Below are 24916 nucleotides of genomic sequence, written 5' to 3'. Positions count from 1 at the left end.
TGGAACAAACCAAAAAACGCAAACAAGGAGATATATGCTACTATAAAGAAGGAAGGGGGCAAAATTGACAGCCGATCAAAACTATCTTCCCGGAACGAATCCCTGTCGTCGAAAGGTTCGTTTTGGATTCAGTATTTTCGACGTTTTCCATGTAATTTTACATTGTATTGTTAATGATTGGACCATTGGACATGAATTTGTGCGTAGTAGATGTTGTGTGCGTAGTAGATGTTGTGTGCGTGCATATATCCATGGAGTTGAGGTTGGTTGGTTGTTTAATTTTATTTTTTTTTAAACCTCCGCTATAGAAAGCCTAATTCACAAACACATTGGTATACGTGAACCATAGAGATTGAATATGAAGTAGTGTCTGTAGCATGTTTGGATCTGCATTTTGTAGTTTACTTTCCATCAATCCGTGTTCGTGCCGATTTTGATTCACATGTGTACTATATAGTTGTGTTAGATACATAGAATGTTTGGTTCGTTTGTACAGGTTGCTTCTGTCTTATTTATTTTCAGTAAGATATTTTGGACTTTATCATAGGTTTTGGATCTTGAGAAGGACATTACTAATTGCGTTGCATCATAAAATCCTGGTGTGGGAATTGAAGAAGGGTAACTGGAAGAGCTTCTTGTAGGCGAACTTTTCTTTGGGGTTTATACGTCTATGACTTGTTTGAGATGCTTGGTCTTAGAAATAAGATTATAGAGCTATAAAATCTGAGTAGAATTTTAAATAATTGTGGAATTCAAGTACTACTTTAGGATTTTCCAAATTTTGTTTTCATATTTACATCTCCTGTAGATTTGGTTGTATATCTAATCAGTAGCTGAATTTATTATTTATCTGTCAAACACCATTCGCAAAAGGACCTAATTCCTCATTTATTTGTGGCAGAGTAAACTATTCCAACATTTTAAACACCACCTTGTCAAATGCATTTTGTAGGGATATTTGTGTTTCCTTTGTGAAGAAAGTAGAAGTCGAATATGATCTAGCTGCATCGATACCATATCAAGAATTTCTAAACATTGGAAAGAGGTATTGATCTTATACTTCTTCTTGCATGTCAATGCCGAGCATAAAGAAAATCTCAAAACATTGAACTAGCTAACTTAACACATGCACTGTTGTGATTTGATAGTATTACCATTCAACAATGAAATCTGTCTCCAGTAGTTTCACATGCTTGCAGCATACAACAATTCATTGTTTTGTTGCTCTTTTGTTTATTCATGATGGTGAATATTGATAATCTGAACCACCACTAAAGTTAGTTTCTGTTTATTTGTTTTTAGTAAATTACTGGAAGTACTGATCTATTTCCAATTCAGGCACTGATAGATGGATACAGATCACAGAAAATATGGAAGAGGTACCTCCATTGATATAAAGTCTGATTTTCTTCAAAAACTTTCTTCTTCTGTGTTTTCATTTACTTAAAACTCTTCTACATAAATATATAGCGTCGCTTTTCAACCTATACATGCTATTTTTATGAATTTGGATTCTGATAATGGTTAGAGCTGCTGATAAATAAGGCTGTTTATCGACTTGTCCATGATATAAATCCAGTTTTCTGATATCTATGCAGTTTATACTTTAGAGAATGAACTTCTTTTAAGGATTTGGTATGTATTGTAGGTAATATTCACTTTATGCTATCAAACCAACAATATTTGATATCTATGCAGTTTATATTTTTCAGAAAGAACTTTCTTTATGGTTTTGGTAGGTTTTGTCGGTAATATTCATTTTTTGTTATCAAAGCAACAATGTAGCTTATGTTTGATATCAGGAACAAGAGAACTTACAGGTGCTGTGGACCTTGTGAGTTACTACAAATTGTTTCCTCACCATGATTATTTCTGCAAGAGGTCACTTCCCACATCAATTTCGGACACATGCTACCTTTACAATGCTGTCGGAAATGCAGAAATTAGAAAAGGAGAAGGGATGCAGTTCAATGAGCTCATTCTAAATAAATCCACATCTCGGGAAACTAATAGATGCATACGGCCTTTTGAACTGGATATTCTTGGGGAAGCATTTCATCTGAGGGATGCAAACCCAGTTGATCTTCCCCCAGTGAGTTTTTTTTTTTTTTTTACCTGGCATCTTACTTTTACTCCTTGGAAAGTGATGTGTATTTCCGAAAATTTTTACAGTTGGAGAAAGGTATTCCAACTGCTGCTGCCAAACCAAAACATGATCAGCCTAAAGACAAGAAGAAGAAACATAAAAAGCACAAGGACCATTACAAAAACAAGGAAAAAGAGCGCACAAAACATAAACGTAAAATGAAAGATCGAAGCGAAGACAAAGACAGGGGTGCGAAAAGTGATCAAAATATCCATCATGCAAAGGTTTGAGATTTTTCAAGTTATGTTCTTGCTAATCTTAGTGGCGCATAAAGCAAATATATTGAATAGACACTGCTAAAATTGCAATGAAATGGCATCTATTATGATGTCACATGTATCGGGGTTAATCTTTATTGAAGTTTACCAACATCCAACTTCTATATTTCTATATAATGCCACTTTGAGAATTTCATTTATTAAGGTTTTACTATTCTAGTTTCAGATAGCAAATATCTTCCTGAACATCTCGATGTGCTTACAAGTGCTACATAATTTGATAATATGAATAGGTTTCGTTTTAAACTGCATTTGTGAATATATTTAATTTCAGAAGAGAAAACACATTGGAGATGACGGCAGCTGTGTCCAGAGGCCGAAGAAGAGTCGGGTATAAATAAAGGCAACTAGAATGTTTCTACAGGTTTTTTTTATCAATTCGTTTCTATGTTCATCGATGTACTACAGTGGTTTGATTGTTGTCATACTTTACCTATCCTTGTTGTTTCTTGGCAAGTATCAAAACCTTACATCTAACCCCATAATATGTGCAGCACCTGAGTTCCATGGCAGATGAAAATGGTGCAAATAGGTTGCACTCAAAAAGAGATGCTGCATTTTAGTTCAGTCATCAGATAATGAGGTTAAGAATGCAGTGATTCTTCAGAAGTAGGACCCCAAAGTATTTTTCAGAATTTCATCCAAACGCCTTTTTTATACATTTATTTTAAGCTTTCTTTATTCCGTAACTTTTATAGAGTATGGTTCGGAGTATGATTTTTTATAACAAAATATCACATTAATGTGTCTCAAATATCTTACAATATTTTTAAAATATGAAATAATTAAATATTCTTAATCTTTACTTCACACTTTATTCTATAAAATCACTCGTATCAAAGTCAAATATTGCTTGATATTTGAGAGAGGAGTACTATCTTAAAATTTTCCAAAAATTCCATAACTCCTTGTCTAAATGGAGCCACTGTTCTAAATCTTATAAAAATGTCAGTTACTATAATTGTAGTTTTGTGAGCGCTTTTTCTGTCTTGAAATAGAATAACATGACCAAACATGAACATTGAATCACACTGCAAGAATACAAAATCGTAACAGCGACTATATATATACGTTTATATATATATATATATATTATCTCTAACTCGCTATGTGTATATATATATGTGAAAGGTTATTCACACATTTCTCAGCTACTATGAATCAGCTTCTTCCGAGCAATGATTCGTTTCGCTTCCTCCTCAGTTGCCGGAACAACCTTCCTTATCTTGCTGCTGCCCCCATCAGTATCTGCTTTCGCTCCAACTGTGAAGGTGAAATGAAACCTATTTGAAACCTGCATATACCACAGAGACATTACCTAAATATTCAGTCTCTAGTTTCACGAAAGCTTTTTGATTCGATATGAAGGTAATTTAGGTGAGAGATGAAATAGAGATTCATCGGTATTTCGTTTTTAGATATGAAAAACATCGTTGTCAATAGACCGCTAATAGCAGCATAGAAACTTTTAGGAATGCATAGTATAATCTTTACTATTATAACGAAGTTTAAAATTTACTCAGATATAATACTCCATCCTTCCGTCCAGCTAAAAAATATACATATTTCTATTTTGAAACGTCCAATTATAAAGTAAACATTTCATTAAATACTTCACTTTTTTCCATAAATATCCTTACTTAACATCACGTCACACTACTTTTAACTATCCACTATAATTAAAATATTATTATTTCTTAGACACCGCGCTAAAAAGTAAATATATATTTTGTATGCGGACGGAGGGAGTATTATAGTATTTGTTATTTGGTAATCGAAGATTGTATAAAATTGAATTTTAGTATACTATAGCTACATCTTGCACTAGAAGGAGAAATAACATAATGCAATGTGACATACATACAATGGAAAAAAATAAATGAAAATGAAGAAGAAGATAAACAGAGGAAGAATATCTATCAGATTTTGAACCTAATTAAATTTGATTACCCATCTATTAAAGTAGACAGGAATCATTAGATTCCATTTAGTCCAACAGTATATGTTAATACAATATATATCGCACATATTTTGTGATTTCAACACAATAAGCAAATTATATAACACAACACGACATATAACTCACTCAGTAAATCGTAATACAATATATAACACATTTTGACAGCACATTAGATTAGTATAGATTTTTCTAATAAATTTGTATATATATTCTTAAATTTTTAAATAATGGTCATTCCCTTGTCTGCTGTAACATATTAATGGTTACATTTTAGAGGTTGATAGTTTCTTAATGTTATCTATAATGTTTAAATACCTCGCTAGATCTCCGTTCGGGGCTTGTAACACAAGCAACAACTTCTACATGTACTCGTGGTTTGTCCATATCATAGCGTTGTTCTGTGTACAGCACGCAAGATTTGAAGCGCAGGAAATCTCCGACATCCACCTGCATCGATCATGAAAGGGTTAGTTTAGCTCCCACTTGGAGGAGGAGATAAATAAACAGAGCTTTGTTATATAGTTGTTAACTGGTCTCAGGAAATCGACATGATCAGCTTCTAGAAATGAGGGGAGCACGCCTGCGAAAGTATAAGCAGTCGAAAAGGCTAATTCATACGCCCGGTGCACCAGAAACCCTCCGAAGATCCTGCCATGGATGTTCCTCTGCTGAGGCTGGCAGATTAATGAGTTCTCAAGACAGGTGTCTTTGAGAAGAATGCTGTCCCGATCCGCCAATGCAGGCATGTCGCAGAAGACTCGCCCCTCGGCTAACAATGATTCAACCCTATCGGTTGATTCATTCTCGACTTCAGGGTCGTTCTCTCGAAACTTCCTTTTTCTTGTATTGTTCCGGGCTTCGGCTGCTTGGTAAAGTGACTTCTCACGTTCAGTTTCAGGGGTTAGACGATTCACCGGAGCGGATTTGCCTGTCTTGTAATCGCGCGCGACGAAAATGAAATTTGCAGTCAAGGCAACTGAATCGTCCGAGGCCATCTCTGTGGAAAGGAAAACAATCTGATTTTTACAATGATTGATAGCCAATGTTAATCATCAATGTTGGTTTCAGGTCAATTTAGGAAGCACCTGTTGCAGGCTGAGTAACATCGAGCTGAATTTCGATCGATGATCGACCCACCCAGACTACGGCGCCGGTTACCTTCAGATCATTGTCCACACTTATAGGCTTCTTCAGCACCATTTTGTCGACAGATGCGGTCACCAGGTAGAGAGGTCGAGTAGTGCTGTCGTCATCGGAGCAGTGCTGGAACATAAATGGTGATGGAAATGTAAATTGCAATCAAGCTAAACAACGACAGACAGCAAAAACACCAATCCTGCAGGATGGAGATGGCAATTCAAGGAATGGTAAAACTAGGAGGAAAATTGGCCTATTAATGACGCGAATTTTCTGCTAACCATCATCTCATCGAATCAATTTTGAAATTTGAATCGTATAGGTGCATTACAGTTGCTGTTCAATTTGAAGCTAAATTGCAACAAATTTAGTCATGCGGTAAACGGAGAATCGGAACGTCGTCATAAACAATCTCAGAATTCTAACAACAATATTAGTCCAGATTGTACCTTAACTGAAATGGTGCCGGCCAAAGCATCGAGATCTTCGAGCAATTTCCCAATCCTGACCTCATTCCAAGCGTCCCTATACTGCTCCCTCAATATGCTGTCGCTGGAGAAATTGTAGAGAATAGCCATTCTGCTCTGCGCGGGAGTTCTCGTGAGCAGCTTAGTTTGAGGCGGCGCGTCGACTGGAGGGTCTAGAAGCCTCTCGAAGATGCTGGACTTGGTCTCCCAGAGCGCTATCGTCATTGGCGAATGGTACATTCCTGGCCATAGATTTAGCGGTTTTTTGGTCGATGAGGTGGTAATGGAATCGTTTTTCTTTGAGGAATTGTCGAATGGGGAGAATATGGAAATGGTTACGTTGCCATCGGCCATTGGAGAGGACTGTCAGCTGCAATCAGAAACCCTAATTTCAACTCTGAAGGTCACTAGATACTATAGATGGAAGTGGAGGAATTTCAAAGGCTTTTTTTATTGATCCCGCAGTTATTTTGGCTGAATTTATAGTACTCCCTCCCTCCAGCAATAAGGTGATGTTTGGTGATGTTTGTTTTTAACGTAAATTTTTTAATATTAATATTATATTAGATTGTTCATAAAAAAAAGATAAAAATATAGTGTAATATAAAAGTAATGATATTTGTATAATATATTATAAATTTATGTGAATTAGACAGTATAATTATTAAATTATAAAATAGTAACTATATTTCTCTATTTTCATTTATCTTAACCAAACATTTCCTAAAAATATTTAAGTTTTGTTTATTTTATCCATTTTAACTAATTTGGAACTATTTATTTATAAAAAAAATATTTTTCTCTCAGTAAAATATTATATCAAATACTAATTTTTTTTAATTTCAAATTTATTTTTTAACCAAATTTTCAAAGATTTTAATGTTTGAATTTTATATTTTTTTCAAAAAAAATAAAAATAATTTTTTTTTACTAAACATTTCATCTAACTTTATTTTAATACCAAATCTAAATTAATTTTTCTCAAATTCAAAAAAAAAAAAAAACAAAAAAATCACACTATTTCAGAAACCTCCAAAAAAAACAAAAAACCCACAATCTAAACAGAGCCAGATTATAACTTTTAAAAAATAAAATTATAAATTAAAGATATGGTGCGGTTTAAATGTGTAGCTAATTTTGAAGTCACGCGCGCGCGCGTGTCCGGGTGAAACCAATGAGAACAGGGACAACTTTTTAAAGGGAAAAAAAGGGGAAAAAAGAAAAGCAAGTTCCAATATTAGTCTGAAAAGGAAAACTTTGTAGAAAGAAACGAAACACAAAGACAGAGACCGATGGAGAAACGACCAAGTCAAGAAGGCGTATTTTAGTGTAGACTGTAGCGCAGCTTAGTGTATTCCACACGCTCTCATCCATCCCACGAAAATCTTCTCCGTTACAATGCAAGGTGCTGAAGTCTCTCTCATCACTCTGCACTCGATCAGTCCCCACTCGGACCACCAAAGTAATGGTAATGGTAATTCGAAACTCACTCGACTCGATTCGGCTTGTTTGAGCCGATGTTCAACAGTGATGTATGTGTATGATCCAATCAATGGCAGGAGAGAAGCATGTACCAACAGTAATTAATTGATTAATTATTGTTTAATAAGCGTACTGCATACGTAACATCTCAGTCCACTCTAGGTCGTCTCCTCGCCCTGCGCCCCTCTTCCTCTCCCCTCTGCGAGCCTTTAATTTTGCGAATTGTTGTTTATGGATTTTCGCTGCTGTATTTTGATGGAGTCCGTTGGGATTTGAATTTATCCCCTCTTTCGGTGTGTACTGAATTTGAACCTGATTGCGTGAAACCAACCCTAGTTTTTGTTCTTTTTCGAATACAAGTTTGGTTGTCGTCTGGAGAATTTCAGCTCTTAGTTATTTTTGTTCGGATTGGGAATGTGAACTTGCATACTTCGATTGTTTGATTATCTATGGTCCGTGGAGAAATTTGTAAGCTCCTATTTGCTGATTTTTGTAGATCTTTGAAATTTCTTTAGGGTTCTTCTGATAGTTTGGTTATCGTATTTATTTTCCCTTTGTTCTTGTTACTTTGTTTGAAAACTAATACTAGTGCGAAGTAGTAGAGCTTAAAATGATTTGGGAATCAGGAGTTTGCAAGGTTTTGAACCTGAATTTGTTAGAGTGACTCCTCTGATGTGTTAATTTAGATGAACTAAGTTCTCTGCGTCCTTACTTGTGGATGTTATTCAGTGACCTGTTTTTCGATATTCTAATTCAGGACTTTGTTTCAGGAATTGAGCTATGATGTTCATCCCTTGGCCATGATTTTGATTCATGCCAAATTCTCAGGCCTGTTTTGATCAATCCTTGTCGCAGTTGTGAGTATGGCTTCGGATTTACGTGCAATCCGAAACTTCGTTGGTGTCTTTGTATTGTTTCTGTTGATCGGGTCTTTCAGCGACGCCGATCAATCGGATATCGATTGCCTCAGAAAGATATACAGTTCCTTAAAGGATCCTTTGAAATCACTTTCATTATGGAATTTCAATAACAGTATGTTTTATAGTATTTGTCACATCTATATGTTAACTTGAGTTTGATTTAGTTTATAGTTTATAGTTCTAATTCCTTACTAATTTTATGCTTTAATCTTCAATAGCCACTCCTGGTTTTATCTGCAAGTTTCCGGGGATTGAATGTTGGCACGAAGACGAGGACAAGGTATTGAACATCCGGCTGAGTGATATGGGACTGCAGGGTGAGTTCCCGATGGGTCTTTCCGACTGTAAATCGATGACAGGCCTGGATCTTTCGAACAACAAAATCCGAGGGATCATTCCAAGCAACATCTCAGATTTAATCAAATATATCACAAACCTAGATCTTTCATCCAATCAGTTTTCCGGAGAGATTCCCCCGAGCATTGTGAATTGTACGTATCTGAATGAGCTTAAACTTAATGACAACCAGTTGACAGGAAAGATCCCTCCTGAAATCGGTCAGCTTGGCCGATTGAAGAAATTTTCTGTGGCGAAGAACCATCTAAATGGGACAATCCCACATTTTAGCAATGGCAGTTTTTCTGCTGACAGCTATTCGGGAAATCCTTTGCTGTGTGGCTATCCATTGCCTCCATGTCAGGGCTCGTCCAAGAAAGCCGCAGCTCCAGCTATTGTTGGAGCAGCTGTGGGTGGGGTGGTTGTTGGTGCTTTGGGTCTGGCTATTGGGATGTACATTTATTTACGGAAAATGAAGAAGTGGAAGAAGGAAGAGGATCCACTCGGGAACAAATGGGCAAGGAGTATCAAGGGCGCCAAGCGGATCAAGGTATGGTGAATTATTTGTTTGACATCTCGTATGCAAGAAATGGTGGCTTATAATTTTGTAGTTTTAAGGTTTTACAGTCGATTAAGGCATGAATACTTACTTGAAGATTTGATTGGTTTAAGTCGTTGACAGTGTAGATTTGTTTCGTGTATTTAGATTTTGGACCTATTTGAAAACTCAACGAGCTTACTTATATTAGATTGTTGCATTGTTTGGTTTTTCGATCAAGCTGAATATTTCTAGAGTCGAGCCTTGTTAAGCTGGAGTCTGAATCTCTTGTTAGCATATGCATGGAACAGAACTCGTATAATGATAATGTCGATTCGTTTATTTTGTTTTGGCCAGATTTCGATGTTTGAGAAAATCGCTACGAAAATGAGCTTGAAAGATCTCATGAAGGCGACCGACAGCTTTAGTAACGAGAACATAATCGGGTTGGGAAGAACTGGGACAATGTACAAAGCAGTGCTCGAGGACGGGACGACCCTCATGGTAAAACGGCTTCAGGACACTCAACACTCAGAGAAAGAATTCGTGTCTGAAATGGCGACTCTAGGAAGCGTCAAGCACAACAACCTCGTTCCGCTCATCGGATTTTGCATGACGAAAAAGGAAAGACTCCTAGTCTACAAGCACATGCCCAACGGTATCCTTCAATCCCTCGATTTCTTGTTATGTGCTTTTTTTATAACTCATCGACCGTTAATTCTGCGAATAGGTAATCTCCACGATAAGCTACACAACGCTACCGACAAGATCCTCGATTGGGCGACGCGGCTCAAAATTGCGACCCGAGCCGCCAAAGGGTTCGCGTGGCTCCACCATAGTTGCAATCCGCGAATCATCCACCGCAACATTAGCTCGAGCTGCATTTTGCTCGACTCCGACTACGAGCCGAAGATCTCCGACTTCGGGCTCGCCCGCCTCATGAATCCGATCGACACCCATTTGAGTACGTTCGTGAACGGCGAGTTCGGCGACCTGGGTTACGTGGCTCCCGAGTACACCCGGACTCTCGTCGCCACCCCGAAGGGCGACGTGTACAGCTTCGGAGTCGTGATACTCGAGTTAGTGACGCGGGAGAAGCCGACCTACGTCGGGAAGGCCCCCGAGGGGTTCAGGGGCAATTTGGTGGAGTGGATTTCGGGATTGTCCACCGAAGGTCGACTGAAGGATGCGGTCGATGAGGCCGTGGCCGGGAAGGGTTGCGACGGGGAGGTTTTCCAGGTGTTGAAGGTGGCGTGTAATTGCGTGCTGCCGGGACATAAGGAGAGGCCGACGATGTTCGAAGTTTATCAGCTGCTGAGGGCGATAGGGGATCGATATGATTTTACGACGGAGGAGGATGTGCTTGTGCTGCCGGAGGGTGGTGGCGCCGGAGATGAGCCGCCGCTGGAGCTGATCGTCGCCAGGGATGTACAGGAACACCATTGAAGGTATATATATATATATATATAAATATGTGTAGAGAGGGAGAGAGATTTTCGAATGGGCTTTTAACATATGGTGTATATGAATGTTGGTCTGTGTTGTGTTGTGAGATTGATAACTACAGGGTTATTTCTTGCTTTTAACATATGGTGTATATGAATGGGCTTTTAACATAGGGTTATGGTCTCTCCATTACATCCCCACAACGCCGAGTTATTTCTTGCTGAATTTATGATTTTTGTATATAAACAATATAGTGCACAATCATAATAACAAATGAATATATAAATTAAATTTGCTTATTTTGAAGAATTTTTTTTCCTATTTCTTTTTAATCTATTAAAATGTTCTTTTTATTATAAATAAACTTAACAAAAACAGATGGAGGTTTAAATTTATGATTCCACAATTGCAAGCTCACTTCCACACCATCACCAAGTTCATCCTTTAGTGATAAGTAATAGAAAGAGTATTTATACAAATATAAAATACAAAACATACTCACTTATTTCTCACCAAAGCCCTATTCACTAAACATTATTTTCCCCATCCATAAGTTTTACAACACAAACTTATGATTTATTCTCCGGCGGCCTCGCCGGGCACGCCGGCAAAGGACCGCCACAAAGTCCGGGATTTCCCGCATAGCTTTCCGCCGGAATGGCGCTGCTCACAAAATGCGGAACCGGTCCATTTAGCCGGTTATTCGCCACCGAGAATGTCTTTATCCGTTGAAGCAAACCGATCTCGGGAGGGATGTGTCCCGACAATTGGTTGTTATCAAGTTTAACTACGTTCAAAAAGCTACAATTCGCAAGGCTCCGCGGGATCTCTCCCGAAAAGTTATTCGACGAGAGATCAAGCGAAACGATATAAGGCATTATACTCGAGATGTTGCTCGGGATGATCCCCCGGAGACTGTTCCCCGAAAGATCGAGGCCCGTCATCGACCTACATTTGGAAACACCCGTCGGGAACTTACCACTTAACCCCATACTGCTCAGCTGGATGTTCAGCACCCTGTTCTCGTCCGGGTGCCAGCATTCAATCCCCACAAACTTGCAAATAAAACCGTTGGAACCTGTTGAAAAATCGAGCGTCAAATTTCCTCAGATTAAAAAAATGCGAATGATAATTGAATTTGATGAGTTAAACACAACAGTTTGTGAATATGCAATTCAAATAACGAGTACTCTCTGTCATTCAAATAAAACTTCTATTTTTTTTTTCTTCATGTAAAAAGAAAAAGCATATCCATAGAAGTATGAAAACATAATTGGATTAGAGATACCGTTGCTGAAATCCCATGATGCTAAATAGTTCGATGGATCTTTCAAAGAATGCCGGATCGATCTGAGGCATTCGACATCGTCTGATCGGGCGGTGATGAACAGCAACGGCAATATGAGGACACTAATGTAATTGAAGAGTGATCGAAAGACCGGAACCATGCTTAATAACAAGTATGAACAGCTCGAAACTGCACCGGGAGCTTTGTAGTTATAATCATGACACAAAGTCCAGAATCAGACGATCAGAGATTTTACAAATGATATATGTGTGTGTGTGTGTGAAGGGATGATCAGGGTATAATTGAATTCATCAAGATGAAATCAATAAAGGAAATTATAAAATACAACCATTGAGATATTCACGACTGGAAGTTGGAACCGAATCGAATTCTATGCCTTCTAATCTTTCTATGACTACTGCAAATGTTAAATTCATACTAACATCAACAAAGGGGGAAAGGGGAAAAGTTATACGGTTAAAGGAACCCTAGCAAATTTCAAAGATCTAAGAACACCAGCAGATAGGAGGTTCGGATCACTCGATGGAACTATAGTAGAATCAGGCAAATTGATAGTAAACTAAGCAGGATCATCATCAAATTGTACTTTCAAAACGGAATAAACCGCCAAAATTTACTAAACACAACGCGAGAATTTCACGAATAAGAGACTCACCTGCGTAGGGAGAAAATGAAGAGGAAGAAGACAACCGCGCTGCTCAATGGAGACGAGACGACCGATCGATCGAGCTCCCAAATTGTATACCAAATATATATCACTTTCTAATTTTTTCCTGCTACTCTACCATGACTGTTGAATTTCGTGTGGAATACGCTGGGGCGACGACGACTGACTTGCTAAATAAAATCGATCGGAGACCATTTCATGGATGAATCTGATACCGACCACGACCAGTGCTGCATTTACTGACTTCCCTTTCTCTCTCATTGGAATCAGTCAAGCTTGCTTTCTTCTGCCTTCTATTCAGTGCCTATGCCAATGTCGGACTGTCAGTACGACTGTATGGGTGCTTTTGTACGGCAGATTTGTCGACTTTGTCCCTCATCAAAACTTTTTATTTTTTTGAAAAATATTTATTTTTTATTTTTTTATTATATTAAAAATTAATTTATTTTTAAATATCGACTACTATTATATTACGTGGACACGGTAGCTATTAATGTACTATCCAGATAAAAGGATTGGGCTTTATTGGCCTATTTGTTGAGGCCTATTGAAAAATTTTAATTCCCAACTACTCTGGGCTAAATAGCGTCTTTCGGCCCAACTATTATATATATATATATGCAATTGTAGATGATAAATATTTTTCTGTTATTTAAATATGTGATCAAATATATAAGCATATGTTTTAATAAAATAAATAATAATTGTCACAGTGATGTATTTTTTAACTTAAAAAATGGCATTTTATATGATAATTTAAAATAAAAAATAAACATAAATTTAAACGACTATTAAAAAAAGGAATACATTAAGTAAACAAAAGTTTACATATTTATTTGAAATAGTAACATTCAGTATTTACATTTAAAAAAAAAAAAAAACAGTTAAACTCAATCCAAAATATAAATATATGGATCATAAAAATAAAAAATAAAAAAAGAAAAGAAAAAGACAATGAAACAAATTTCTATAAAGGGCGAAACCCAAACATAGTGCATCGCCGTATTCAACATTATTTAAGCATACAAAAATAGGCGGCAATAAATATTAAATAATTAATTAGTCAATTAATTAATATATTAAAAAAGAAAAAATCTGGAAATAGAAAGCTGGGGAGTGGCGGGAGCAAAAAGCAAAGGTCGTAGTGTGAGCGCATGTGGTGTCAGAGTGTAGCTGTCGGAATCATAAATACAACTTATCGTAGCTACGCACTTTCCTCTTTCCCCAATATTCCTCTCTTCTCCTCTCCTAGGGATTCGCTGAGCTCACCAATCTCCCAACCACCATGGTTTGATTCTTCAATTCCGCCGCCGCCGCTATCCCCTTCCTTTTCCGCCGCCGCCCCCCCTCCGATCCGGTAATTTCTGCTCTTCATTTCCGTCTCTTCTTTCTATTTTATGGACGCCTGTGGGTGTAGATCGGTTCGCTTTTTTTGAAGCTCGCTGGGTTTGAATTGCATCGGCCAATGCTCGGTTTTAGTTCCTCAGCGACCTTTTTACGGCTGCGTTGATCGGTTTGACTTGCTGTTCTGCGCATTAATCGGTGGTGGTGTTCTGTTTCGTGGTTAGAGATTTTTTTGATCTGAGTGTGTTTAGATGAAGTCGATCGCTTTAGGTTAATTATCAATTTGAATGCGCGCGTGTGTTTTTGGGGTTAGAGCTTGTTCTTTCTGGTTGTGTTCTTCTATTTGTGTTTATTTTCACGAATTTTCCCACGTTTTTAGGGTTTCATATAGCTTCCCCTTTTGAGGCTTGTTGTTGACTGAGTGTTTGGGAGGATGTTAGTTTCGTTGGGCATTGACTTATGTATTTAATCATTCCTTTGTATTTGTGTGATCTCAGAAGGCCTGTCCTGGTTCCCCGTCATTGCGCGCTGTACCTGTTTATGCTTTTGTTTGCTTCTGTCTGAAGTCAACTTATATTCCAATATCTGTGGAGATATTCCTGTGATTATGTTTGTCAACTGACCCAACTACAGTAACTCACAGATAGGTTATTTTTCCATGGAATAAATACTGTAGTTGAAACTACGTAGAGAAAAGGATTATATGGAAATTCTTGTTGACACTTTGCACTGCTCAGTTTAAGCTTCAATGCCGCTAACTTCCTTGAAGGAATATTCTGTCAGCGTACAAGCTTGATGCTCTGTGACTTTGTTTGTTTGTCGAATTTCTTTAATTGCATGGTAATTGTGGATTTTCTAACCAAATCTTTATCTGTGGTAATGATTTATGGAAGATGCAATTTAAACAAATCTTTTGAGTTTTGCTTTTGTTATTCCATAGTATGGAAAGGTAACAGCATTTTCTATTTATAGAAAATCCACCTAATGTTTTTAATGCAATAAAATATGAGAATATACTGGCTTTCTAGTCTCACTCTTGACCTTCATAAATCTTAGTTACATATGAAAGGTTATCTGTTTTTTAGAAATTATATGTTCTTTCAGTCTATTTGATGTAGTGAATAATCGGTGTTGCTTTATAATATGCTTTTTAAATCACTTGTCTTGTGCACGAAATATCCTCTTTTTTTGTTTGTTTTAAACTCCCTGCTATCATTTCTCTGTTTAGTGGTCTTGAGCGCTGATGTTTTGTTTACACTTGGTCCAGTATTCAATATCATGGAAGAAAATTTATCTGCTGCCACGCTAATGGACTCCACAGCCTCTAAGATACAACAACTTCAGAAGGCATTTGCTGAACTTGAAAGTCACCGGGCTGTCACTCTCAATATGAAATGGAAACAGCTTGAGGAACATTTTAATGGGCTTCAGAAATCTTTGAAGAGACGATTCACTGAACTGGAAGAGCAGGAAAAGGAATTTGAAAGCAAAATAGTTGAATCCAGAGAGATGTTGGAGAAGCGTAAAGCTGCTGTCTTTGCCAAGGAGCAAACTTCACTGGAAAAGCTCCAAGAGAAGCGGGATGCTGCTGTGTCAGCCATTTTGACTGCTATGAACAAGCCGATCTCTTCGAGTTTGGGTGTCAGTGGTTTTGAGAACAAATGTGAAGCACTAGTTTTAGAGGAAAAAACACCTGCTGCACTAGTTACTGCGAGCAATACAGATGGTGCCAAAATGATCGTTGAAAATACGAGCGTTCAGGTTAAAGCATATCCAGAGCTAGTGAAACTTTGCCAGGAGATGAATTCTGATGGGCTCCACAAATTTATATCAGACAACCGCAAGGACCTTGTCACACTGAGGGAGGAAATTCCTATTGCATTAAAAGCTGCATCTGATCCTGCTTCATTAGTTCTGGACTCACTTAAAGGTTTCTACGGCACAGACGTGCCCAATTCAGATGCTAAAAAAGACTCAAACCTATTGGGTATCCGCCGAACCTGCATCATGTTGATGGAATGCCTCAGTTGTTTATTCCAAAATTTGGACTCTGGCTCCCCTTCTGTTTTCGTCTCAGAAAATTCTAAGGATCGAGCTAAAGTTATTGCTGAAGAGTGGAAACCAAAGTTGGATTATCTTGACATTGATGCTAGCAATGGGAATTCCTTGGAGGCACATGCATTCCTGCAACTCCTGGCTAGTTTTGGCATCAATTCAGATTTTGATCAGGAGTTCTTGTCCAAGTTAATACCCATGGTTTCTCGCCGCCGACAGACAGCTGAGTTGTGCCGTTTTCTTGGCTTGTCAGACAAAATGCCAGGTTTGTTGCTCAAACCAACTTACCTTCTTAAGTACAATTATTTTTCCATCAGCAACTGATTGATGTTCTAATTTGCATCTGTCTAATTTGTTTGTATGAAAATATATCATGGGAGGATACATTATTTCTCCTGGTTGCTAACAGATTTGCTGGAGAACTTGGTTCAACATTTTAGATTTTTCTTACATATTCTGCATTTCTGCTATTGCCACACGGTAACAGATTTGCAGGAGATCTTGGTTCAACATGTTAGATTTTTCTTATACATATTCTGCATTTCTGCTATTGAACTCTGCACTGACCCTTCCTCTGTAAATAAGTTCATTATATTGTTGATACTATATCTTGTTTTCGAAATAAATCGATGTCTGCAATGATTTTGTCTGAGAAGGTCAATGATTTTGTTTCGAATACTTCTGAACTCTTTTGTATCAGGTGTTATTGATGTCTTGGTAAAGAATGGAAGACAGATTGATGCTGTCAATTTAGCATTTGCATTTGAGCTCACCAACCAATTCTCACCTGTTTCGTTGCTGACATCCTACTTGTCTGAAGCCAAAAAGGTGACATCTCCTGCCAAACCTGGAAATGCATCCCCGTCTGGGTTGACCCAGGTTCGTTTTCTCACTTCCGGGTGCATTCTCACACATCATTTTTTCACACCATACCTGTTTTGGAGTATTGAAAATTGTAGCCTTGGACTAATAGTATATGCATACTTTGTAGATTGGATTAAGCATCCAAATTTTTTATCCATCTTATATCAAACCATAACTTTTTCATCTAAATTAGTATCCGACAAGGTGTTGTTAACTTTTTTTTCTTCCAGAGCGATGTAAACGAGAAAGAACTGGCTGCCCTCAAGGCCGTGATTAAATGCGTCGAAGATCACAAGCTCGAAGCCCAGTTCCCTGTAGATCCGCTCCAGAAACAGGTTGTGGAAATTGAGAAAGCAAAGGCAGACAAGAAGCGCGCAACAGACGTCGGGAAGCCTCAATCCAAACGGCCGCGTGGTGCCAATGGCGTCGCAGCAGCTCACGCTCCTCGAGCAGCCCCCAACATCATCGCCAACGACAAGAACTTCTATGCCAGAATCCCCGAAAGGTACCCACAATACGTCTACGACAGGCCGCCCTATGCTTACCCTGCACCACCACCGCCGCCTCAGCACCACCACATCCCACCGCCGCCATATGTTCCGGCAGCCGCCGCGTACAGCTTCACTCCAGGTAACTTTTACCAGTATCAGACTGCTGCCGCCTATCTGCACTAATTCCAAATGAGAGATGATATGCTGAACCAAGATCAAGATGGTGATGGTGATGGTGATGGTGATGATCTGATTAACTCTACTAGTGTTGACCCCTTTATTAATTTTAATTTCCATGTCTGTTGTTTAATTAATGTTCAACTTTCCAGCAACTTTTTAATATTCCAAAATTATATTAAAAAAAAAAACTAAAAAAAAAAAGAAAAAAAAAAGTTGGGGGGTTATTAGTGATGATGTTAATTTCTAGTTGGATGTAAAAGTTGCTAATATCATCTCATATGGCTGATGGATGTACTCTGCTCTTCTAATGTTTATAATATTGCATTAGTGTTGTATGTATTTTTCTTGTGCCTGCCCTCCTTATTGTTAATTAGTTAGTTTTAAATTAGTTAGCTGTAAAGATATCTATTTTGTTATTCTTTATATAATTTGTATCCTTCTCATCTCAAAATATTTTTTTTTATTTTAAAAAATAATTATAAATTAATATTGAAATATTTTAATTTTTATTTAAATTACAAATATATTATTGCACAAATAATTATTTTATAAGTCAAATTAAAATATCAATTTTTTTTATATATTTTTATTAATTAATAAAATATTACTATTATTTTTTATTTTACTGTAAACGCTCGGTCCATTTTATAAGAAAAGTATCTGCTAACAGTAATAATATACTTCCTAGTATTTATTTTGTAAAATTAAAGAACATATATAAGATTTTGTATATAACAGCAAGAGAGATGATAGTGTGGGAGTAGGGTCAGGGTGGATAAGGGAGGGATAAGATATGAAGAGGCAGGCGACCAATCAAAAGCGTTGTGTGCATTCGGCGAGCATCCACAGCCACCAATCCACCTTGTTCATCATCCATATCATAAAACTCTTCCTCCAATTCCATAAACCTTTCAATCTATCTCACAATAATATTTGTATGTATTTTTTGGTTTATATAATTTAGGATCTTCTTCTTCACCCAGGCTGCTTTGCGATTTCCTCCGAAATGGCGACAACGCAGCAGCTCGCCAGCACCTTCACTCCTTCCTTCACCACACGGCTCCCCACTCCTAAAGGCATTTCCGGCGCCGCCTTCAGAGTCCTCCCTTCCCGCCGATCCTCCGCCGTCAGAGCCTCCATTGTGCCTGAGAAGGTAACCTACCTACCTCTGATTATTCATTCCATTCCACCTCACGCGTATTTGAATTTACACTTTTTTATTTTTTGGTGGTGGTGGTTGAGATGAAATTAATAATTGTAAAAAAGTTAGTATATAAATACAAATTCACTTCTATTTTTTCAAACACATATAGGATTGAAGATTTGTCAATATTCGTGTTGATAATTACAGATCGAAACTGACAAGTTTGAAGTTAGTCGATCAAGTTATGAATGTTTACCTATTGATCATATGATTCACACATACCTAATAGACTATTATTGGGTACCAAAAGTTGTAAAACCATATTTGAAATCGACCATGGATACATTTTTTAATAATATTCATTATATTTTATATAATGCGCAGCCGACGTTCCAAGTGGTGCAGCCATTCAACGGCGATCCATTCATCGGCAGTCTCGAAACTCCGGTGACCTCCAGCCCCTTGATCGCCTGGTACCTTTCCAATCTCCCTGCCTACCGCACCGCCGTCGACCCTCTCCTCCGCGGCGTCGAGGTCGGCCTCGCCCACGGCTACCTCCTCGTCGGCCCCTTCGTCATCACCGGCCCCCTCCGGGGAACTCCCTACGCCGGATCCGCCGGATCTCTCGGCGCCGCTGGCCTCGTCGTCATTCTCAGCGTCGTCCTCACCATGTACGGTATCGCCTCGTTCAATGAGGGCGAGCCGTCGACGGCGCCGTCCTTGACGCTGACGGGGCGAGAGAAGGAGCCGGACAAGCTGCAGACAGCCGACGGCTGGGCCAGATTCACCGGAGGATTCTTCTTCGGAGGAATCTCCGGCGTCATTTGGGCGTACTTCCTGCTTTACGTGTTGAACCTGCCGTACTTCGTGAAGTAAATTTAGGGTTAGGGTTTTGAATTTGGGGATTTTGTGAATTGTGTAATTTGGGGCCCACTCTTCACCTCTACTCTCTGTATTATACCGTAAAATTGTAATTTCGTGTTCAATGTAACTTATTTTAAAATATTAATACTATTTTAAAAAAATAATAACTTTAATTAATATATATATATATATATATATATAAACACAAAAAAACAGGTTGAGCTAACAATATTCCTGATAAAGCCAAGCATAATACAGCGTCTCCTTTTCGCTTTCCCTATTTGGTTCAGAAAAGTGAAAGCCGTCCACCGCCATAGCCATCGGCATGTCTGCGCACCTCTAGATTTCCTCCAAATCTCAGATTCATCAGCCATGGAAGAGTAAGTTCACAATCAAATTTCTCAATTCCTAAATTGAATTCACCTTTATTGAATTCGATTGACTGAATTTCATTTTCTCGCCGTGTTTTCCGCAGATCTGACAGTTACCCTAAGGAGCCCCGAATTTCCGGCGGCGGAAGCAGTACAACGAGCGTCCACGTGACCGCGCTGGATGGACTGGTGAACGTGAACTCTCTATTCACGATCGCGGTGTTCGTAGGCCTGTCACTGACAACGCCGGGGCAGCGCAGCCTGGAGAACCGGTCGGCGTGCGACGCCGGCGTGGATGTGGCGAAGAAGCTTCTGGTGTTCGAGGTGGTGTCGTTCAGCTTCTTCCTGTTCTCGTCGCTGGTGGCGCAGGGGCTGAAGCTGGCGATAAATCTGCTGAACAGTAAGGACGTGGACGAGATCTTCCGAGCGCACATAAATCTGAAGGTGCTCCGGCTGGGGATGTTGGGGTCGGCGGTCGGCTCCGTCATGGGGTGCCTCTTCCTCATGCTGTCGATGGTGAGCGTCATCGAGATCCGCCTCGGGATGCTTTCCTGCGGTAGCAAGTCCTCCGCCCACGCCGTGGCGGCGCTCGTCGTGCTTGTCACGTCGGCGCTGCTGGTTTACATTTCCACCGCCGTCTACGCCTTTCTGCACTGAATCGGACCGGTGGGAATGGGGATTAGATTGGCCGCCATTGTTGCGAGAGAATAGATTTTGTTGTAGGTGGCGTTGGTGAAAACATCCTTGCGTTGCTCTTGCTAGATTTTTTTTTTTGGTTTGGTTTTGGATCTGGTCGGTTTATGGCACCGTTAAGCAATGGGTTTACGACATTTATATAAAATGTTAAATGTTATAATTTGTCATTTGTCATTTTTTAAATATGCTTATATATTTTATATTTTATAATTTTTTTTATTTTAATATTAATTTATAATTATTTTAATTAATATATTTTTTAATTATTTGCTAATTATATTTTATTTAAATTTTAGTGACAAAAATTTAATATTTTGTTAGTTAATCTAAGGGTATGTTTTTTTATATAGTTTGAAAAGTTTTGATTTAATTTAGTATTAAAATAATGTATAATGAGATATTTTTATGAAAAAAAATAATAATAATACTTCATCCGTTTTACTGAAAAGTTGTCATTTTTTATTTTCGTCAGTCCCAATATAAGGTTATCATTTTCTAATTTAGGAATTGTACTGTTTACCTAACGTAATAAAAATATTTTCAATTTAAAATATATTACACAAATGCTATTATTTTTATAGTACACTATAGTATTTTTGTCTTTTTTTATTACAATCCAATATAATATTAATATTAAAAAATCTACGTGCATAGAGCAAACGTAACTATTTCACCGGGACGGAAGAAATAATTTTTTTTTAAAAAAAAAAACAAAATAATTCAAATAATAGAAATCTAAATTGAGGTTAAGAAACAAGCCATAAATATCTATGTAATTTGTACCTTATATAAAAATTAAAATATTTTGATATTAATATAATTATTTTTACTATATAACAAAAAAAAAAAAATTATTATATAGATAATTTTGGATAAATAAAAAAAAATAATCAAATTTGAGAATGAATGAATAAATATATTAGTTTGTTTTATTTTTATATATATTTTTTAAAAAGATTAATATTATATATATTTATTATTTTTATATTAAATATAAAAAAAATTTCACAACCTTAAACAAGCATAGAAGAAAAAAACATTCATCTTGGCATATATTTTTTTTATTTTTTTATACTTATTTTTCTAATAAAATACTTTATAATATTATTATTTTTTATTTATATCACTCTCATATTTTATGTTATTTTTAATTTTGAAATTATATATTTTAATTATATTTTAAAACTTATAATTTTAATTAAATTAATTAATATTTTAAATTTAATATATAATTATTTGTATTATATTATAATCAATTTTACTTATTCATTTATTAATTATATATTTCTTAAATTCAGTATCTAGTAAATTGTGACTTAAATTACGTATCTATAGTAAATTGCGATCCAAAACAAAGAGAGTAATTAGTAAATCAAGACATCAATTTCAATATGAATTATTATTTTTTATTTTTATAGTAAAAATATACAAAAATAATGAATTTTGTTTTTTAGAAAACTAAAAGAAAATAAACATAACTTTCAATAACAGATTTTATATTAAAAATTAATAAAAACCCTAAAAACATTCCCAAATTTCCTATAATTGAATTTGATTACGTGAATTGTGAAATGCCTGTTTTGACCTCTTATGATCATATTAACGAAGGATTAGTGTAATAAAAAAAATGCGGAATAATTAATTAATAAATAGCTTCAGATATTTGAGATTGAGAGAGGCTTTGGTGGGTTCCCGGAGACTGACAAGGGACTACTGCTGCCAACTGCGGCGGATTCAATCGCTTCGAAAACTGCACTCCTCTCCAAATTTCTTCATTCTTCGCTATTCGTCGTTGCGCTACCAGAAGTAAGTGATTTTTGTTTTGTTTTTGCAAGTTTTTAGGTTTCGATACACTAAAATTAAATGTAATTTGCGCGATCGAGAATTGTTTGGGGGTTTTTATGTATCTGCTTTATCTCGATTAATTTGATTTGAATCTAGGTGTGGAAGTGTTCTTGGAGTTGATATTTTTGCTCATTTTAGAATTTTAGGTTAGATTATTTTTATTTTTTTGTTCGTTCGTCATTAGGGTGTTTTTGTGTTTTTGGCATCAACGATGTATCCGATTTCACTTTAGATGTTCAATATACTGCTCTTAGAAATGTTTGTCGAGATAGAGATTAGACATTTAGAGTTGCCTAGCCTAGTTGTAGCATTGAGAAACTTTAAATTATGCAGCCTGAAAAGCAATAGAACTTCGCATATATGATAGGTTAGTCATTGTGATTTTTCAGATTGTAAATTCCTGGTTGTTACTCTGTATGTCGGAAAACATTATTGATATTTTCCTAACGAAAATGGCTTCAAACAAACTGCTGCATGATCTTAGAAATGAAGTGTATTCACATCTGAACGAATGTTCTATGTTGATCTTTTCAATATTGTGGCAAGCTTTTCTTGATCATGTCGACAGCCGAATATATATATATATATACGCACACGTTGAATCATATGTGATTTCACTTGCAGCGGATAATGCTGTAACTTTGTATTCTTATCAAATTACAGTGGTAGAACAAAATTCTGGCGAATTGGAAAGAGGGGAATGGACATCAAAGGATTTGGCAGAAGAGGAACTTGCGGAAGCTGCTAGCAGCTCGAGGCCAGCTGAAGAAGGGGGGATTCTTGAACCATATGTGGGCATGGAATTTGATTCAGAAGACGATGCCAGAAGATTTTACTCTGACTATGCCAAGAGGATCGGATTTGTAGTTCGTGTTATGCAGCGTCGTCGTTCTGAGATAGATGGTAGAACTCTAGCTCGCCGACTTGGATGCAACAAACAAGGTTTTTCTCCCAATACTAAAGGCAAGACTGGGCCAAGCAGAAAACCACGTCCTAGCGCACGGGAAGGCTGCAAGGCAACTATATTATTCAAGCTTGAGAAGTCCGGGAAGTGGACAGTCACGAGATTTGTCAAAGAGCATAATCATCCGCTTGTCGTGACACCTGATGAACGTACGAATGTGGTAAGCCTCTCTCAACTTTTTCCACCTAATGATGTTCTTTCTCATTTCATTATTTTATTAGTCTATTGGATTGTGTCCTATCAAAAACAAACGATAAAAAAATAAAAAATGTTTGTGTATACTTGAACTACCTGACTTAAACAGTCAGATCAAGAACTCCCCGATTACCCTATCGATATCTTATAGTTTAAAATTAATTTTCCGTTTAAAATTCTTTCCATTATGGCTAGCTTATAAACCTAAAGCAATAGGATCAAGAAAATTGGAATTAGGATTTATAAAGATTTAGCTCACAGACCTAATCGATGGTTGTTATTTTAGCTCTATGAGACAACTTAGATCACAGTTTTTATGGGTTAATATAGTTTATGAATAGAATAACATCTACATTTTCTGTCACATTTTGTTTTTCATTTCCATATACATTGTGTATACAAGATAGAAGTAACAATAGCTTCGCATGATATATTCACGGCTGCAGATCTGAGAGTATGCTAATTTTCTTAATTATTTTCTTTAGTTTAATACGTCGAATTCAATATGAAATATATTATTATTGAAAATAGTTTGCGCATAGATTTAAGAAAGCTACATACCTGTTCAAGTTTTTTATCTGATAAACAAAATACATAATCCATTCTTTCAATGGTGACGTCCTTAGCTTTCTAAACGCTAACGAATCTAGTTTGTGCTTGTCAATGGATTCATGCAGCATGACAAGGACAAGAAAATCCAAGAACTGGCGAGGGAGCTGCGCCGGCAGGAAGAACTTTGCGCAGCGTACCGAGAACGATTGATCAGTCTTTTGACGTGCATAGAAAGTCAATCAGAGGAACTGTCTTCCAAAGTTGTAGCTGTAGTTGAAAATGTGAAGAAAGCTGAAGCCGAAGCTCTGGATGAAGTGCTAATGTTGTCTGCGCCGTCGACCTAGGTATGTCCCATTCGGCTTTTGTTTCGCGAATGTTTGGGATTGTTAGTGTTATCAGAGCTTGTGCTTGCATTTGTGTTCCTAACCTACAAAATGTAGTATGTACATATAATGGTTTAAGCCTATTGATACTTTGATTAATTACGCAAAGTTCGAAACAGCTTCTAATTAATTGAACCAAGCCCAGCCGAGCTTTTCTGTCCGAGCTAGGCTTGTTAAGGTTTTGAGGTTTATTTCTATTGTTAAGAGATATATGTTCGAATTTTCGTTTAAATTTGACTTGTTAGTTTTTTTTTTTTTTTTTTAACAAAAGAGTCAAAATTT

At 37.1% G+C, this 24916-nt stretch overlaps 8 protein-coding genes across 17 annotated transcripts; 6 read left to right on the top strand and 2 right to left on the bottom strand.

The window, feature by feature from the left end:
* The first annotated feature begins 17 nt into the window (after positions 1 to 17).
* Positions 18 to 3392, top strand: LOC127260065 (probable mediator of RNA polymerase II transcription subunit 19b). Of its 4 annotated transcripts, none has more exons than XM_051287717.1 (7): positions 18 to 115; positions 953 to 1045; positions 1339 to 1379; positions 1803 to 2092; positions 2173 to 2370; positions 2699 to 2755; positions 2919 to 3392. In XM_051287717.1, the coding sequence occupies exons 3-7, from the start codon at positions 1349 to 1351 to the stop codon at positions 2985 to 2987; spliced, it is 645 nt and encodes a 214-aa protein (XP_051143674.1). In that variant the 5' UTR covers positions 18 to 115; positions 953 to 1045; positions 1339 to 1348; the 3' UTR covers positions 2988 to 3392. The 4 variants fall into 4 exon arrangements, with proteins under 4 accessions (XP_051143674.1, XP_051143678.1, XP_051143676.1 ...); XM_051287721.1 differs by having other exon boundaries at positions 2699 to 2788; XM_051287719.1 differs by having other exon boundaries at positions 1303 to 1379.
* Positions 3393 to 3403: 11 nt separating this feature from the next.
* Positions 3404 to 6451, bottom strand: LOC127260064 (acyl-coenzyme A thioesterase 2, chloroplastic-like). Its single transcript, XM_051287716.1, has 5 exons — positions 5971 to 6451; positions 5470 to 5647; positions 4915 to 5381; positions 4700 to 4831; positions 3404 to 3718 (listed from the first exon to the last, which is right to left on the bottom strand). The coding sequence occupies exons 1-5, from the start codon at positions 6340 to 6342 to the stop codon at positions 3572 to 3574; spliced, it is 1296 nt and encodes a 431-aa protein (XP_051143673.1). The 5' UTR covers positions 6343 to 6451; the 3' UTR covers positions 3404 to 3571.
* An 851-nt stretch (positions 6452 to 7302) lies between these two features.
* On the top strand, positions 7303 to 10897 carry LOC127260150 (probably inactive leucine-rich repeat receptor-like protein kinase At5g48380). 5 transcript variants are annotated; one of them, XM_051287838.1, is made up of 5 exons: positions 7303 to 7456; positions 8241 to 8502; positions 8609 to 9276; positions 9622 to 9922; positions 9995 to 10897. In XM_051287838.1, the coding sequence occupies exons 2-5, from the start codon at positions 8334 to 8336 to the stop codon at positions 10708 to 10710; spliced, it is 1854 nt and encodes a 617-aa protein (XP_051143795.1). In that variant the 5' UTR covers positions 7303 to 7456; positions 8241 to 8333; the 3' UTR covers positions 10711 to 10897. The 5 variants fall into 5 exon arrangements, with proteins under 5 accessions (XP_051143795.1, XP_051143794.1, XP_051143796.1 ...); XM_051287837.1 differs by having other exon boundaries at positions 7315 to 7462; XM_051287839.1 differs by lacking the exon at positions 7303 to 7456 and adding an exon at positions 7614 to 7632.
* Positions 10898 to 11089: 192 nt separating this feature from the next.
* Positions 11090 to 12981, bottom strand: LOC127260149 (probably inactive leucine-rich repeat receptor-like protein kinase At5g48380). 2 transcript variants are annotated; one of them, XM_051287833.1, is made up of 3 exons: positions 12675 to 12981; positions 11999 to 12199; positions 11090 to 11788 (listed from the first exon to the last, which is right to left on the bottom strand). In XM_051287833.1, exons 2-3 carry the CDS (start codon positions 12156 to 12158, stop codon positions 11280 to 11282), a joined length of 669 nt encoding a protein of 222 aa, XP_051143790.1. In that variant the 5' UTR covers positions 12159 to 12199; positions 12675 to 12981; the 3' UTR covers positions 11090 to 11279. The 2 variants fall into 2 exon arrangements, with proteins under 2 accessions (XP_051143790.1, XP_051143789.1); XM_051287832.1 differs by having other exon boundaries at positions 11999 to 12187; positions 12675 to 12980.
* Positions 12982 to 13876: 895 nt separating this feature from the next.
* Positions 13877 to 17959, top strand: LOC127260147 (FRIGIDA-like protein 3). 2 transcript variants are annotated; one of them, XM_051287830.1, is made up of 4 exons: positions 13877 to 14043; positions 15298 to 16350; positions 16786 to 16964; positions 17180 to 17959. In XM_051287830.1, the coding sequence occupies exons 2-4, from the start codon at positions 15309 to 15311 to the stop codon at positions 17621 to 17623; spliced, it is 1665 nt and encodes a 554-aa protein (XP_051143787.1). In that variant the 5' UTR covers positions 13877 to 14043; positions 15298 to 15308; the 3' UTR covers positions 17624 to 17959. The 2 variants fall into 2 exon arrangements, with proteins under 2 accessions (XP_051143787.1, XP_051143788.1); XM_051287831.1 differs by lacking the exon at positions 13877 to 14043 and adding an exon at positions 14093 to 14249.
* Positions 17960 to 18457: 498 nt separating this feature from the next.
* Positions 18458 to 19773, top strand: LOC127260145 (photosystem I reaction center subunit XI, chloroplastic). Its single transcript, XM_051287828.1, has 2 exons — positions 18458 to 18773; positions 19149 to 19773. Exons 1-2 carry the CDS (start codon positions 18627 to 18629, stop codon positions 19638 to 19640), a joined length of 639 nt encoding a protein of 212 aa, XP_051143785.1. The 5' UTR covers positions 18458 to 18626; the 3' UTR covers positions 19641 to 19773.
* Positions 19774 to 19848: 75 nt separating this feature from the next.
* LOC127260146 (uncharacterized) lies at positions 19849 to 20857 on the top strand. Its single transcript, XM_051287829.1, has 2 exons — positions 19849 to 20008; positions 20104 to 20857. The coding sequence occupies exons 1-2, from the start codon at positions 20001 to 20003 to the stop codon at positions 20654 to 20656; spliced, it is 561 nt and encodes a 186-aa protein (XP_051143786.1). The 5' UTR covers positions 19849 to 20000; the 3' UTR covers positions 20657 to 20857.
* A 1491-nt stretch (positions 20858 to 22348) lies between these two features.
* LOC127260144 (protein FAR1-RELATED SEQUENCE 2) lies at positions 22349 to 24736 on the top strand. The gene is made up of 3 exons (XM_051287827.1): positions 22349 to 22501; positions 23204 to 23664; positions 24377 to 24736. Coding segments are annotated over exons 1-3 (681 nt in total). The 5' UTR covers positions 22349 to 22500; the 3' UTR covers positions 24596 to 24736.
* Positions 24737 to 24916: the final 180 nt, after the last annotated feature.

Source organism: Andrographis paniculata, unplaced genomic scaffold (genome assembly GCF_009805555.1).
Source record: "Andrographis paniculata isolate CXL003 unplaced genomic scaffold, ASM980555v1 Contig60END, whole genome shotgun sequence".
Taxonomy (NCBI): Eukaryota; Viridiplantae; Streptophyta; class Magnoliopsida; order Lamiales; family Acanthaceae; genus Andrographis; species Andrographis paniculata.
The sequence above is the reverse complement of the archived record's forward strand: the minus strand, read 5'-3'. Positions and strand labels throughout refer to the sequence as shown.